General features: G+C 43.1%; 1 protein-coding gene across 1 annotated transcript; it reads right to left on the minus strand.

Moving 5' to 3' along the window:
* Positions 1-7,390: 7,390 nt before the first annotated feature.
* LOC124028739 (transmembrane protease serine 2-like) lies at positions 7,391-16,580 on the minus strand. Its single transcript, XM_046340719.1, has 6 exons — positions 16,366-16,580; positions 8,799-8,971; positions 8,455-8,550; positions 8,196-8,338; positions 7,806-7,958; positions 7,391-7,588 (listed from the first exon to the last, which is right to left on the minus strand). Exons 1-6 carry the CDS (start codon positions 16,563-16,565, stop codon positions 7,580-7,582), a joined length of 774 nt encoding a protein of 257 aa, XP_046196675.1. The 5' UTR covers positions 16,566-16,580; the 3' UTR covers positions 7,391-7,579.
* Positions 16,581-16,735: the final 155 nt, after the last annotated feature.

The following is a 16,735-nucleotide window of genomic DNA, read 5'->3' on the forward strand; positions in this document are numbered from 1 at the left end:
TTCGTAAATGCATGTCATTCTCATCGAAAGCAAGTATATAAGCAGTAGGTCTGTTTTATGTGCACTATTTCTATGCTTCCCGTTCTTAAGTTTTGTTTTTGCGTCTTTTACTTTCAGTTTTGTACACCAGCTTCAAAACGACTGAAAAACAATATTTTTGGTTATGGAAAATATATTTTACAGCGGTTTAGATGGTACAATGATTCCAGAATTCTTTACACGATGACTGTTTGTTTTGTCACTAACTGAAATTAGGAGAACTATTCAAATTTTAGCAACCAGAAAATTTTGGAGCATTTTCTGCATATTGCACATTTAAGGGCAAGGTATGCTGTTCTGTTTTGAGCCAGCTGCAAATTTGCCAGGTCTTTCTTAGCTACACTTTTTAAATGAGATTTTATTTCACCTTTATTTAACCAGGTAGGCTAGTTGAGAACAAGTTCTCATTTGCAACTGCGACCTGGCCAAGATAAAGCAAAGCAGTGTGACACAGACAACAACACAGAGTTACACATGGAGTAAACAATAAACAAACCAATAACACAAACAAGTCAATGACACAGAGAAAAGAAAGTCTATATACAGTGTGTGCAAAAGGCATGAGGAGGTAGGCAATAAATAGGCCATAGGAGCGAATAATTAAAATGTATGTGATAAATGAGCAGATGATGATGTGCACGTAGAAATACTGGTGTGCAAAAGAGCAGAAAAGTAAATCAAATAAAAACAGTACGGGTATGAGGTAGGTAGATTGGTTGGGCTATTTACAGATGGACTATGTACAGCTGCAGCGATCGGTTAGCTGCTCAGATAGTTGATGTTTAAAGTTGGTGAGGGAAATAAGAGTCTCCAACTTCAGCGAATTTTTGCAATTCGTTCCAGTCACTGGCAGCAGAGAACTGGAAGGAAAGGCGGCCAATTGAGGTGTTGGCTTTGGGGATGACCAGTGAGATATACCTGCTGGAAAGTGTGCTACGGGTGGGTGTTGTTATCGTGACCAGTGAGCTGAGATAAGGTGGAGCTTTACCTGGCATAGACTTATAGATGACCTGGAGCCAGTGGGACTGGCGACGAATATGTAGCGAGGGCCAGCCGACTAGAGCATACTGGTCGCAGTGGTGGGTGGTATAAGGTGATTTGGCAACAAAATGGATGGCACTGTGATAGACTGCATCCAGTTTGCTGAGTAGAGTGTTGGAAGCTATTTTGTAGATGACATCGCCGAAGTCGAGGATCGGTAGGATAGTCAGTTTTACTAGGGTAAGTTTGGCGGCGTAAGTGAAGGAGGCTTTGTTGCGAAATAGAAAGCCGATTATAGATTTCATTTTGGATTAGAGATGTTTAATATGAGTCTGGAAGGAGAGTTTGGCAGTCTAGCCAGACACCTAGGTATTTATAGTTGTCCACATATTCTAGGTCGGAACCTTCCAAGTTGGTGATGCTAGTCGGGCGGGTGGGTATGGGCAGCGAACAGTTGAAAAGCATGCATTTGGTTTTACTAGCGTTTAAGAGCAGTTGGAGGCCACAGAAGGAGTGTTGTATGGCATTGAAGCTCATTTGGAGGTTAGTTAGCACAGTGTTCAAGGATGGGCCAGAAGTATACAGAATGGTGTCGGCTGCATAGAGGTGGATCAGGGAATCGCCCGCAACAAGAGTGACGTCATTGATATATACAGAGAAGAGTGTCGGTCCGAGAATTGAACCCTGTGGTACACCCATAGAGACCGCCAGAGGTCCAGACAACATGCCATCCGTTTTGACACACTGAACTCTGTCTGCAAAGTAGTTGGTGAACCAGGTGAGGCAGTCGTCAGAAACACCAAGGCTATTGAGTCTGCCGATAAGAATACAGTGATTGACAGAGTCAAAAGCCTTGGCCAGGTTGATGAAGACGGCTGCACAGTACTGTCTTTTAACGATGGCGGTTATGATATCGTTTGACCATATTATCGGACAATAATCAAGATAGGACAAGACCAGAGCCTCAACCACTAGTACATTTGATTTGTGTCAAAAATGCAGAACATATTTTTCATAAAAAGACATACCCCTCCCCATCTTCACAACAACTTTGTCAATATGACTTGACCATGATAATTGACCATCCAATATTATACCTAGGAGTTTAGCTTCCTCAACTTGCTCAATGGTCACACACCATTTATACACAACTCCAGCTGAGCTTTAGGTTTTTATAGAATGTTAAGAACCAAATACAATGTTTTTAGTTTTAGATGTAGGTCATTATTAATCACCCATTCTGATACTGACTGTAACAAAAACAAATGCTGACATGTAGAGTTTGGAATCATCCACATACATAGTCATTCTAGATTTGTGTAAGACCAGTGGCAAATCATTTGTAAAAATGGAGAAGAGTAATGGGTCAAGGAAACTGCCCTGAGGGACACCACATGGTACATATCTGATGTTAGAGAAGCTTCCATTGAAGAACACTCTGTGGGTTCTATTGGATGAATAACTCTCCAACCATGTGATGGCAGGTTATGTGAGTTTCTTCAATAACAATTTATGACCAATAACATCAAAGGCTCCAATGAAATCTAGAAATACAGCTCCAACTATCATCTTATTATCCATTTATTTTGACCAATCATCTGTCATCAGAGTCAGTGCTGTACATGTTGAGTGCCTTTCTCTATATGCATGCTGAAAGTCCGTACTTAACTTTCTCAGAAAAATACCATTGTATTTGGTCAAACAATTCTCTCCATCAGTTTTCAAAAAACAGACAGAACACTGATTGGGCGACTGTTAGAGCCAGTGAAGGGTGCTTTACTACTTTCGGTCAGTGAAATGACTTCAGCTTCCTTCAAATCAAATCACCTGTAGGGACACATACTCCTTTACGATTTAGTTATAGATATAGGAAATAGGGGTAGCAATAGACTATTACAATTCTCAAGAGTTTCTCATCACGATTGTCTATACCTGGTAGCTTATCATTTTTGATGAAAAACAATAGTTATTCCACCTCTCCCACACAAACTTAACAGTAATTCTAAACAGCAATCATTCAATTCTTAGATCTTTTATACAAAAATGTTATGGTTCACTGTTAATTGTTGTAACTTTACTTACAGTGGGGCAAAAAAGTATTTAGTCAGCCACCAATTGTTCAAGTTTTCATCATGGGTAAAAAAAAATTAGTATTTGGTCATCTTCAAACAAACAAGATTTCTGGCTCTCACAGACCTGTGGAGGACAGAGGAGCCTCTTAAAGAAGAAGTTACAGGTCTGTGAGAGCCAGAAATATTGCTTGTTTGTAGGTGACCAAATACTTATTTTCCACTATAATTTGCAAATAAATTCATAAAAAATCCTACAATGTGATTTTCTGGATTTTTTCCTCATTTTGTCTGTCATAGTTGAAGTGTACCTATGATGAAAATTACAGGCCTCTCTCATCTTTTTAATTGGGAGAACTTGCACAATTGGTGGCTGACTAAATACTTTTTTTTGCCCCACTGTATTTCAGTTTTTCCACTTATATCCAAATATCGAAAGGTTGACGATGGAGATGAATTTTATTTTTCATGACATCATACTCCATAGCCCTCTTCTCATTGTATCTGTTCGGTTGATGCTTGTCATGGTACAAGGGGGAGGGGTGGAGTTCTCGTTTTGTCTTTCTCGACTTATTTAAAAACAAACTTTGTTTAATTTTTAAAATGTTAATTTATTTAAGTTAGGGGGAGGGGTTCGGAAGAGGGTAAAATAGAAAGTGGGGGGGGATGGAAAAATGAATGTTAAGTATGTGTCAAGACTTCTGCCGAAGTCGATGCCTCTCCTTGTTCGGTCTCTTCCCTGCCACCTATACACACGACTCTGACAGTATGTAACCACGGTTATGTGAGCTATATGGATCACTCTAATATATTGGTATCACACCGCGACAGAGGGATACATCCGAGGTGAGGATTTACAGATTTACTCCTGTGTACCTCTGTCATGGCTGGGGTCCGCCTCTATATATAGACCCCATGGCCGCGACATGTTCTTGACATCATTTTTGAGGAGCCTCTACCCCCGTAGTGGATTGGAGTGATCCATATAGCTCACATAACCGTGGTTACATACGTAACCTTCGTTGTGTTTCACTATATTGGATCAATCTCACCGAGGGGCACTCTTCTCAGTAGAGACCTGGACGTAGCCACACCTCGTGTTGAACGTGCCACCACAGATCCCAGCACTGGAATGCCAGCTAGGCGGTATGCTGTCGTAATCGTTTCCACAATCCAGTGAGAGCCTCTGCTTTGATAAGCCCAGCTCCCAGGACTCTCACCATAGCAGACAAGGAGCTGGTCTGTTTTCTCTGAGAGTGTCCACTCCACATAGGCAGCCAGTGCCCTCACAGGGCCCAGACTTTGTTAGGGGTTAAGAAGGGTCTGCCCATTTCCACATAAAATGTCTTAAAAACCACCTTTAGCATAGGAAAGTAAAACAGTTTAAAAGGGTTGCCTCCAGTGGACACTATAACATATAAAAATGTTATGTGCATTAAAATGTTAGGTATTTTTAAAGTTATTTGTGGGTGAAAAATATGTACTATGAAGATTGGTTGAGACTACCTAACTCACTTAATTGGAACAACCATTTCAGTAAGGGGTGCAACTAGTCCATCTACTAACATATTTGATTAGTTTAGAAAAATGTACATTATATATCTTAGTGTAGCAAAAGATTAATCAACCAATCAATGTACATGCAAAACACAGATATTAAAACAAACAATTCTCAAATCAACATACAATACAGCACGCTGGGAAATATGATAATGATGGGCATGGTTTTGTGTGTTTTAGCCTACACAGAGTAAAAATGACACAGTCACAATCAACTCTGGTTATTAACACCAGAACTGGGGTTATTTTACATGACTAAGTGTTAAGTTAATTTAATCAACACTATAAATGTTACACTGGAAAATCAACACTAGGTAAAACTGGCTGATTTGCTGTGTACCTAACAATATACTGCTGGTTCACTCATACTCCCTTCTATTATCCTGCTCTCTGCTCAATCAAATCACAGAAAATACTAACTTCAAAGACAGAAATCATGGCAACTATGTCAGTAGTTGATTAAGTGAAATGTGAAATGATTATGTGAAATGATTAAGGGAATACCAGGTGCATGCACAAATATTCCCATATACTGTAGATATAGTTTAAAACATTATCACACTTATATTTTTAAATGTATCAGATTTCTCAAACTCCTGATGTTGGAAAAAAAAAACTGTTCAAGCACTATTTAAAAGAAAGATCGACAACAATAAAATAAGCTTATTCAGATTCAGAAGGGTTCTGAATCCCTTCTTGCCTTCCAAATCAGAATCGCCTTTATTCGCCAATACATTTCCATGTACAGGTGAAATGGTGCTGCCACAATAAGTATACAGACAAACGGTAAACTGGATATACAGTAGTGATGAGACATTCGGCTCTTTTACTGACACTGATCTTTGACTTTTTCAGGCAAAAGAACAAATCTACCGACTAATTTTGTTCATTTGAGTCAATAATGCCCAGAGCACGCAGGACCCCCTCTCCCTACCTTGAAAACAATGAACTGAAGACTCAATAGACATGATTCTATCTACCTACCCAAACTAACAGTATACATAACCCCCTTTCTAACTTGCCAGTCACCTCTTAGTCACTGAGTATCACACAATAAGGAGAGGGCACATTTAGCTCATTGCTGAGCATTTTTTTTGTGTACATTTGAACCCCTTTCTCCCCAATTTCATGATGTCCAATTGGTAGTTAGTCTTGTGCCATCGCTGCAACTCCCGTATGGATTCGGGAGAGGTGAAGGTCGAGAGCCACGGGTCCTCCAAAACACAACCCAGCCAACTGCTTCCTTAACCCAGAAGCCAGCTGTACCAATGTGTTGGAAGAAACACCATACAACCGAAGTCAGCGTGCATACACCGGGCCCACCACAAGGAGTCTCTAGAGCGCAATGGGACAAGGACATCCCAGCCCAGCCAAACCCTCCCCTAACCTGGACGACGCTGGGACAATTGTGTGCCACCTCATGTGTCTCCCGGTCGCGGCCGGCTGTTACACAGCCTGGGATCGAACCAGGGTCTGTAATGATGCCTCTAGTACTGCAGTGCCTTAGACTGCTGCGCCATTCGAGGTGTCCACTGAGTGTCTGTTAACGCACCAGGGTTTCCCTTCCCACGGCTCGAGAGAGAGAGAGAGATAATACAGTGCCAACAAGGGCCCTCATGCTAAACGGGCGGCCATTCAAATTAGTGTCTAATTGCAGCATCTGTTAACCCATTGAAGAGGTGTCAGTGCTGTGTCATGGGCCTGTTAATTGGTACAAACAGGTAGCAGATGCAGCCTCTGTGACTGAGCATCTTCCAATTAGCAAGCCAGCCCCAGTGAGCTGTGATTAGGCAGCCATGCTGAGGAGGGAGAGAGGGGAGGAGAGCAGGTAGAGAGGGGAGGAGAGAAAGGAGAGGGGATAAAGAAAAGTGGAAGGGAGGAGAGAGTGGAGAGAGAGAGAAAGGGGAGGGGAAGAGAAGAGAAAGACAGGAATTAGTGAGAAATATTTAAGTCAACAGAATACAATACAGGGCTCGGGGGTTGACTTGGTGGTATGCACTGCAAAATCAAATGTTGTTTCCTGGTGTAGATGTTGGAGCACCACCCTGAGGTGAGATCAGGAAATGTAGGCCTATATCTTTTGCTATCTCTGTTAATCTCTTCCGACTTCAACTGTAACAATAAAATGTAGAATTTTACAGCTAGAAGAGGGTTTCCCAAACTCTGTCCTGGGGACCCCAAGGGGTGTCTCCTAGCACCACACAGCTGACACAAATAACCAACTAATCATCAAGCTATGATCATTTGAGTCAGCCATGTAGTGCTCGGTCAAAAAACAATATGTTTTAGGGGTTCCCAAGGCCGAGTTTGGGAACCACTGAGTTAGAGGCTGGCTACAGCTATACGTTCAATAAATGTTTTCCACAGAAACACATTCTGGACTTTTACCCTTCAGTAGGTGAAAAGAAAACACTTCCAAAGCAATGGTCTGAGAGGGAGGTATCACAAACCTAAGGTGAGTCACTCCCAGTGCACATCTTGGCACATGAGCACATAAGGAAGCAGTCATGTCTTTGTGTCCCATACAGAGACAGCTCCAGGAAATGAATTCACATAAAACAGTCACTCCCTTATTAATCACAGATATAAGCAGTTGCTAGCATTTTGTGTGAATCATATGTACAGTACCAGTCAAAAGTTTGGACACAAATACTCATTCAAGGGTTCTTTATTTTTACTATTTTCTACATTGTACAATAATAGTGAAGACATCAAAACTATGAAATAACACATATGGAATCATGTAGTAACCAAAAAGTGTTAAACATCTAAATATATTTTAGATTCTTCAATGTAGCCACCCTTTGCCTATAAGTCAACAGGCACCAAAAATCATTCCTGAAAGCAGTGTACCTGTCATTTATTCAGAAGCCACATTTCAGACAGGTGATTTTGATAAGCAAAAGAGGCCATCATCATTGGTATCTCCATCAATTTTTCTGCAAGGAAATTCAAAGTGGATAAAACATGTTAAAAGGTAATAATCCACATAATAATCCACATAATTTGTATAGCCCCTTGCCCTCTATATTTATGTATGTTTTATGTCCTGTATGGAGTTATGCAAAACAGATGTATATGAAAAGAGACAATAAAATGCTATATTTTCTTATCTTACAATAAATCAATCAACTGTTAGTTACTGTTAGTACCTACCTGCAATTGTTCATATATCCAGGGAAGGAAGTGGGAGACATTGCCATAGATTCCTGGCTTGTTCTTCAGAGCACAACCTATACCCCAGCTAGTGTCCCCTACCAGCCACCATAATGAACCCTCCTTGGTCACCATGGGTCCTCCACTATCCCCCTGCAAGACACAAAAGTTACCCCCCAAGTTAGCATTACATCATGGGATCATAACTTTATACATTCCAGAGTATGTTCATTTCTTCATTTTACCACCATCCGCTCTATCAGAACACAATAAGAAAACAGCAAATCAAAAGATTATATCAAATAAGAAAGAATACATGTAGCATCAAGTAGGTAGTAAAAAAACTTCCCATGAATATCTATTACAAAATATTTTAAGTGTGAATCTGACCTGACATGAGTCCACTCCTCCTGCCAGTGTCCCAGCACAGATCATAGAGGTGGTGACGCGTCCATTGTACACCAACTGTGCGTTACATGTGTGTCTGCTGTACATGGTGATCCGGGCCTGACGCAGGTTTTCTGACACCAACCCTGGAGTCATCGCAATGATTGTCAAGCATAAAGATTTAATACAACAAATAGATTTCATTCTGATGACCTGTGTTTAATAATGACAGTCATTGGTCCTGTAATAAAAGTTGTCTTGCCACCACTCCTAATGGACCCCCATCCAGAGATCCAGGCTTCTCGCTGGGGAGTCAGATTCACTCCGAAGTTGGGCAGACACACTGCTCTCACGTTATCTACAACACAAAACATTTAAGACTGGCTTGGAGTGTTGTACTCCAATATGACTTCCAAAATATTGACACATTAAAACAATATATAATATTAACCGTGTTAGGGCTCCTTCACAACATTGAAAAGGTTGAATGCAACTTTACTATGCATGTGTATCAATTTACATCATACTGTTATTTTTCCAAACCCCCTAATGTAATTTGCCATTGGAACATGTGTTTCAAATTTTTGAAATCGACCAGTGACTTACCTGACATAGTGAGGGGTGTGTTGAGTTTCATAAGAGCGATGTCATTATCCTTAGTCTGCTTGTCGTATTTTTCATGAGAGATGATGCGTCTCACTGAATTGCCAGTGGCATAAGCCATCTGTATCTGGATCAAATAGCCAGCATACACCGTCCACTGACTGGGCTGTGATAGCCTACCATACAAAATGACAGAGGGGTTGATCCATATGATTTCAATAACTTTCCGACTGCACCCCTTTTAACAAAACCTTTACCAATGGTTGAAGTGGTCAGAAAGTGACTTTTTGGACCTGAATGTCAAAATATTCAGGAGAAAGAGGTGAGATAGAGGTGAGACATCCATAGAGGTGAGAGGTGAGACATCCATGTGTTCATCAGTGGAAAAATGTATTGGGTGTGATAACATTTGAAAGAAGACATACAGGGTTGTCAAACTATTTGAATGTTTTTAATTATATATATATTTTTAACCTTTTAAAAGTATCTAAAAATGTGTAAACTCCCACACTGTATTCAAGAGTATGCTATGTCTCAACCGATGAACTCAGTTTATATAAAATAGGGTCTAAGCTACAACATTTGTGAAAATGTGTATTTAACTTAAACGTATTTAAATAATTGACGTTAAAGGCTAGACATTTATTTTTTTTCCGTTTTTTTTTCAAGAAATCAGAATAGTTGGACAAACCTGTTTGTAAGTTAAATTATAAAAAAATGTCTTCACATTTTCAAACAGTACATTTATATTATCAAACGGGGCTACACATTTGGGTGAGTTTTTTTCCCCCTTGAATGAATAACCTCGTTTGACAGCCAAAAATAAAGTAAACCTGTCACGAACATTGGTTGAATTAATGGACCAAGGCTCAGCGAGTACAGATTTCCACATGTTAATTTGATGAAACTCACAGAAAACAATAAAGCTCAAAAACGAAACGTGAAGACAATGTAGTGTTTGCAGGCAACTATACATAGACATGATCCCACAAAAATCCAGTGGGAAAAGGCTGCCTAAATAAGATCCCCAATCAGAGACAACGATAGACAGCTGCCTTTGATTGGGAACCATACCAGGCCAACATAGAAATGAAAAAACTAGACTACCCATCCTAGTCACACCCTGACCTAACCAAAATAGAGAATAAAAAGGATCTCTAAGGTCACAAAAACCATCTAGTGTTCAGCGAAATAACAACACAATGTCAAATACAGGTAGCCTAGTCAAATAATTAACATCCAATCACATTAATCGTTACTCTCTGGTGGGAAACCTTCACTCTTGCTCAGACATTTAGAAACTAAACATGACAATTTCAAAAATAAGCCACATAAGTAAGATGACTTTCAAGTAGTAAGACGTGTAAAAGCAACAGATACCATTTAATAAGAAGGGGCTAGATGCATCTTATATTGTGAGCTACCGAGTGGCTAGGACAGGCAAGCATCATACTATTGTGGAGGACTTAATTATTCCTGCTGCCTTGGATTTGGCTGGGACAATGCTGGAGGAAAAGGCCCAAAAAACGATACATACAATGCCTTTATTAAACAACACTGTTTCAGGACGCCTCAGTGATATGGCAGGAGATTTACATTTACATTTACATTTAAGTCATTTAGCAGACGCTCTTATCCAGAGCGACTTACAAATTGGTGCATTCACCTTATGACATCCAGTGGGACAGTCACTTAACAATAGTGCATCTAAAACTTAGGGGGGGGTGGGGTGAGAGGGATTACTTAACCTATCCTAGGTATTCCTTAAAGAGGTGGGGTTTCAGGTGTCTCCGGAAGGTGGTGATTGACTCCGCTGTCCTGGCGTCGTGAGGGAGTTTGTTCCACCATTGGGGGGCCAGGGCAGCGAACAGTTTTGACTGGGCTGAGCGGGAGCTGTACTTCCTCAGTGGTAGGGAGGCGAGCAGGCCAGAGGTGGATGAACGCAGTGCCCTTGTTTGGGTGTAGGGCCTGATCAGAGCCTGGAGGTACTGAGGTGCCGTTCCCCTCACAGCTCCGTAGGCAAGCACCATGGTCTTGTAGCGGATGCGAGCTTCAACTGGAAGCCAGTGGAGAGAACGGAGGAGCGGGGTGACGTGAGAGAACTTGGGAAGGTTGAACACCAGACGGGCTGCGGCGTTCTGGATGAGTTGAAGGGGTTTAATGGCACAGGCAGGGAGCCCAGCCAACAGCGAGTTGCAGTAATCCAGACGGGAGATGACAAGTGCCTGGATTAGGACCTGCGCCGCTTCCTGTGTGAGGCAGGGTCGTACTCTGCGGATGTTGTAGAGCATGAACCTACAGGAACGGGCCACCGCCTTGATGTTAGTTGAGAACGACAGGGTGTTGTCCAGGATCACGCCAAGGTTCTTGGCGCTCTGGGAGGAGGACACAATGGAGTTGTCGACCGTGATGGCGAGATCATGGAACGGGCAGTCCTTCCCCGGGAGGAAGAGCAGCTCCGTCTTGCCGAGGTTCAGCTTGAGGTGGTGATCCGTCATCCACACTGATATGTCTGCCAGACATGCAGAGATGCGATTCACCACCTGGTCATCAGAAGGGGGAAAGGAGAAGATTAATTGTGTGTCGTCTGCATAGCAATGATAAGAGAGACCATGTGAGGTTATGACAGAGCCAAGTGACTTGGTGTATAGCGAGAATAGGAGAGGGCCAAGAACAGAGCCCTGGGGGACACCAGTGGTGAGCGCGTGGTGAGGAGACAGATTCTCGCCACGCCACCTGGTAGGAGCGACCTGTCAGGTAGGACGCAATCCAAGCGTGGGCCGCGCCGGAGATGCCCAACTCGGAGAGGGTGGAGAGGAGGATCTGATGGTTCACAGTATCGAAGGCAGCCGATAGATCTAGAAGGATGAGAGCAGAGGAGAGAGAGTTAGCTTTAGCAGTGCGGAGCGCCTCCGTGATACAGAGGAGAGCAGTCTCAGTTGAATGACTAGTCTTGAAACCTGACTGATTTGGATCAAGAAAGGTCATTCAGAGAGAGATAGCGGGAGAGCTGGCCAAGGACGGCACGTTCAAGAGTTTTGGAGAGAAAAGAAAGAAGGGATACTGGTCTGTAATTGTTGACATCGGAGGGATCGAGTGTAGGTTTTTTCAGAAGGGGTGCAACTCTCGCTCTCTTGAAGACGGAAGGGACGTAGCCAACGGTCAGGGATGAGTTGATGAGCGAGGTGAGGTAAGGGGAGAAGGTCTCCGGAAATGGTCTGGAGAAAGAGAGGAGGGGATAGGGTCAAGCGGGCAGGTTGTTGGGCGGCCGGCCGTCACAAGACGCGAGATTTCATCTGGAGAGAGAGGGGAGAAAGAGGTCAGAGCACAGGGTAGGGCAGTGTGAGCAGAACCAGCGGTGTCGTTTGACTTAGCAAACGAGGATCGGATGTCGTCGACCTTCTTTTCAAAATGGTTGACGAAGTCATCTGCAGAGAGGGAGGAGGGGGGAGGGGGCGGAGGATTCAGGAGGGAGGAGAAGGTGGCAAAGAGCTTCCTAGGGTTAGAGGCAGATGCTTGGAATTTAGCGTGGTAGAAAGTGGCTTTAGCAGCAGAGACAGAGGGAGGAAAATGTAGAGAGGAGGGAGTGAAAGGATGCCAGGTCCGCAGGGAGGCGAGTTTTCCTCCATTTCCGCTCGGCTGCCCGAGCCCTGTTCTGTGAGCTCGCAATGAGTCATCGAGCCACGGAGCGGGAGGGGAGGACCGAGCCGGCCTGGAGGATAGGGGACATAGAGAGTCAAGGGATGCAGAGAGGGAGGAGAGGAGGGTTGAGGAGGCAGAATCAGGAGATAGGTGGGAGAAGGTTTGAGCGGAGGGAAGAGATGATAGGATGGAAGAGGAGAGAGTAGCGGGGAGAGAGAGCGAAGGTTGGGACGGCGCGATACCATCCAGTAGGGGCAGTGTGGGAGGTGTTGGATGAGAGCGAGAGGGAAAAGGATACAAGGCAGTGGTCGGAGACTTGGAGGAGTTGCAGTGAGGTTAGTGGAAGAACAGCATCTAGTAAAGATGAGGTCGAGCGTATTGCCTGCCTTGTGAGTAGGGGGAAGGTGAGAGGGTGAGGTCAAAGAGGAGAGGAGTGGAAAGAAGGAGGCAGAGAGGAAAGAGTCAAAAAGGTAGACGTGGGGAGGTTAAAGTCGCCCAGAACTGTGAGAGGTGAGCCGTCCTCAGGAAAAAGGAGCTTATCAAGGCATCAAGCTCATTGATGAACTCTCCGAGGGAACCTGGAGGGCGATAAATGATAAGGATGTTAAGCTTGAAAGGGCTAGTAACTGTGACAGCATGGAATTCAAAGGAGCGATAGACAGATGGGTAAGGAGAAAGAGAATGACCACTTGGGAGAGATGAGGATCCCGGTGCCACCACCCCGCTGACCAGATGCTCTCGGGGTGTGCGAGAACACGTGGGCGGACGAAGAGAGAGCAGTAGGAGTAGCAGTGTTGTCTGTGGTGATCCATGTTTCCGTCAGTGCCAAGAAGTCGAGGGACTGGAGGAGGCATAGGCTGAGATGAACTCTGCCTTGTTGACCGCAGATTGGCAGTTCAGAGGCTACCGGAGACCTGGAACTCCACGTGGGTCGTGCGCGCTGGGACCACCAGAGTAGGGTGGCGCGGCCACGCGGTGAAGCGTTTGTATGGTCTGTGCAGAGAGGAGAGAACAGGGATAAACAGACACATAGTTGACAGGCTACAGAAGAGGCTACGCTAATGCAAAGGAGATTGGAATGACAAGTGGACTACACGTCTCGAATGTTCAGAAAGTTAAGCTACGTAGCAAGAATCTTATTGACTAAAATGATTAAAATGATACAGTACTGCTGAAGTAGGCTAGCTGGCAGTGGGTGCGTTGTTGACACTACACTAATCAAGTCATTCCGTTGAGTGTAATAGTTTCTGCAGTGTTGCTATTCGGGGGCTAGCAGGCTAGCTAGCAGTGTTGTTTACGTTACGTTGCGTTAAAGAACGACAATAGATGGCTAGCGAACCTAGAAAATCGCTCTAGACTACACAATTATCTTTGATACAAAAGACGGCTATGTAGCTAGCTAAGTAGCTAGCTACGATCAAACAAATCAAACCGTTGTACTGTAATGAAATGAAGTGAAAATGTGATACAACCTGTGAATGCGACCGGGTAGTTGAGTTCTATACAGAAGACGTTGGCTAGCGTTGGCTAGCTGTTGGCTAACTAGCAGAGTCACCTACGTTAAGGACGACAAATAGCTGGCTAGCTAACCTCGGTAAATTAAGATAATCACTCTAAGACTACACACTCTAAACCTAAACAACACAATTATCTTGGATACGATGATACGATGATACGAAGACAGCAAAGACAGCTATGTAGGTAGCTAACACTAAACTAATCAAGTCGTTCAGTTGAGTGTAAAAGTTTCTCAGTGCAGCTAATCAGTGGACGTTAGCTAGCTGGCTAGTGAAGACTACGTTAGGACGGCGAAATACGATAATTACGCAATTATCTTTGATACAAAGACGGCTATGTAGCTAGCTGAGAAGAAATTGCTAAGATAAGACAAATCAAACCGTTGTGATATAATGAAATGAAATATAATGAAAAAGTTATACTACCCGTTGGAGCGACGTGCAGATGCGACCACTCGCTCCAACCGGAACCCCAAAACAGGAGATGTTTTGAAAAAAATCCTGCGTCGCATACAAGCTAGTGAATTATATGCATTACAGCTGGATGAGTCAACAGACTTGTCAGGCCTGGCACAGCTCTGGTATATGTCCATTACGTTTATGGGGGTCAATTAAGGAAGACATCCTCTTCTGCAAACCACTGGAAACCAGGACAACATGAGGATATTTTGAAGTACTGGATGGCTTTGTGACATCAAATGGACTTTGGTGGTCAAGATGTGTTGGTATCTGTACAGATGGCGCAAAAGCCATGACAGGGAGACATAGTGGAGTGGTAACTATGGACACTACAGTGAAAATGGTTCACGAGGTCCTGAACTCTCGTGTATTTTCTGCATTATGCAATGATATGGGCAGCGACCATGTAACGCTTTTACAACATCCAGAAGTGGACTGGTTATCAAGAGGCAAAGTATTGACACATTTTTTAAATTGAGAGACGTGCTTAAAGTTGTCTTTACTGAACAAAATTTTCACTTATCTCACCAATTGCATGATGACGTGTTTCTCACACGACTGGCCTATCTGGGTGATGTTCTTTCTCACCTGAATGATCTGAATCTAGGATTACAGGGGGCTCTCTGCAACTACATTCAATGTGCAGGACAAAATTGAGGCTATGATTAAGAATGTGGAGCTCTTTCCTGTCTGCATTAACAAGGACAACACACAGGTCTTTCCGTCATTGTATGATTTTTTTTTTTGGTGTGCAAATAAAGGTCAAGCTTATGGACAATGTCAAACGTGATTTATAGCGAAGCAACTGAGTGAGCTGGGTGCACAATTACGCAGGTACTTTCCCGAAATGGACGACACAAACAATTTGATTCTTTATTCCTTTCATGACTCCAGCCCATTTACTGATATCTGAATGAGAGCCTCATCGAAATTGAAACAATCGGTTCTGTGAAAATTGAATTTAATCAGAAGTCACTGCCAGAATTCTTGTTAGGGCTGCGCTCAGAGTTTCTTGCCTTGGCAAATCCCACTGTTAAAACATTGATACTCTTTGCAACCACGTACCTATGTGAGAGTGGATTCTCAGCCCTCACTAGCATGAAAACGAAATACAGGCACAGACTGTGTGTGGCAAATGATTTAAGAGTGAGACTCTCTCGCCAATACAACCCAACATTGCAGAGTTATGTGCAATCTTCCAAGCACACCCTTCTTATTAACCTGTGGTGAGTTATGCACAATTTTTAATGAGCAAATAAGGTTTTTATGTAAGATGGCTAAATAAAGAGCAAAACTATTGATTATTAGTATTTGTGCCCTGGTCCTATAAGAGCTGTTTGTCACTTCCCACGAGCCGGTTGACAAACTCACACTCATTCTTATGTTAAATAAATGTATCATATAGTGTGTATGTGTGGCAGGCTTACAATTATGGCAAAAAACTACATTTGAGAGTGCGCTGACCCCAGTACTGGAGGGTACGCAGCTGGAGGTTGAATGTTTGAAGAGGTACGGGACTATTAAAACGTTTGGGAACCACTGTTTTAGGCAATCCGGTCAAAAAGTAGCTTTTTGACCACTACTACCATGGGTAAACATGCATGGAAGGTTTTGTTTAAATGAAATGGGTTCAGTCAGAAAATTATTTAATTCATGTAGAAGGACGCAGAGAAACAGACAATAGTAAGTCCCTCTGCTGGTTTCATTGTTGTAGTGCTACCACAACAAAATCATGCTGGAGTTTAATTCACAAGGATTTTTTAAAAATAGTTTTTATTTTGTATGTTTTTTCCTAAAAAATTGAGGACTATAATATTCCTCTACCTCCCTTGAGGAATCTCCTCTGAGAGGAACAAATGATTGAGTCTAGTCTCGTCCACCACCCGGCTCTCTGTCTTTAGTAGTAAGTAATACATTAGCTTTGGTACGAGGTTAGATTGAGTCACACTCACGTTTCTACACAGTGGGCTGCAGTGATGATCCACTCAGGGCTGATGATGGAGCCTCCACACTGGTGCTGGTAGTTGGAGTGCAGACTGACTTGCCAGGGCCAAGCCCCGCTCACCGCTATGTCGCCTCCTACAATACGGCTCCTAGTGGGCGCGACACTCACACCACAGTCTGGAAGCAAGACAATAACACAGAGAAACATTACAGAATCTAACCCATTTGTCTAATTTCCAAGATTAACTGTAAAGTAATCTGGGCACCCAGAGCCAAATCTCAGCTAGTCTTTAAGGCTGTCACAAGCTACTGTAGGGCAAAGAGGGGTAGCCAGTCTGGTTCAAACTGAACAAAACAGGGATCACTTCTCTGGTGGAT

Source organism: Oncorhynchus gorbuscha, unplaced genomic scaffold, assembly GCF_021184085.1.
Source record: "Oncorhynchus gorbuscha isolate QuinsamMale2020 ecotype Even-year unplaced genomic scaffold, OgorEven_v1.0 Un_scaffold_4761, whole genome shotgun sequence".
Lineage (NCBI taxonomy): Eukaryota > Metazoa > Chordata > Actinopteri > Salmoniformes > Salmonidae > Oncorhynchus > Oncorhynchus gorbuscha.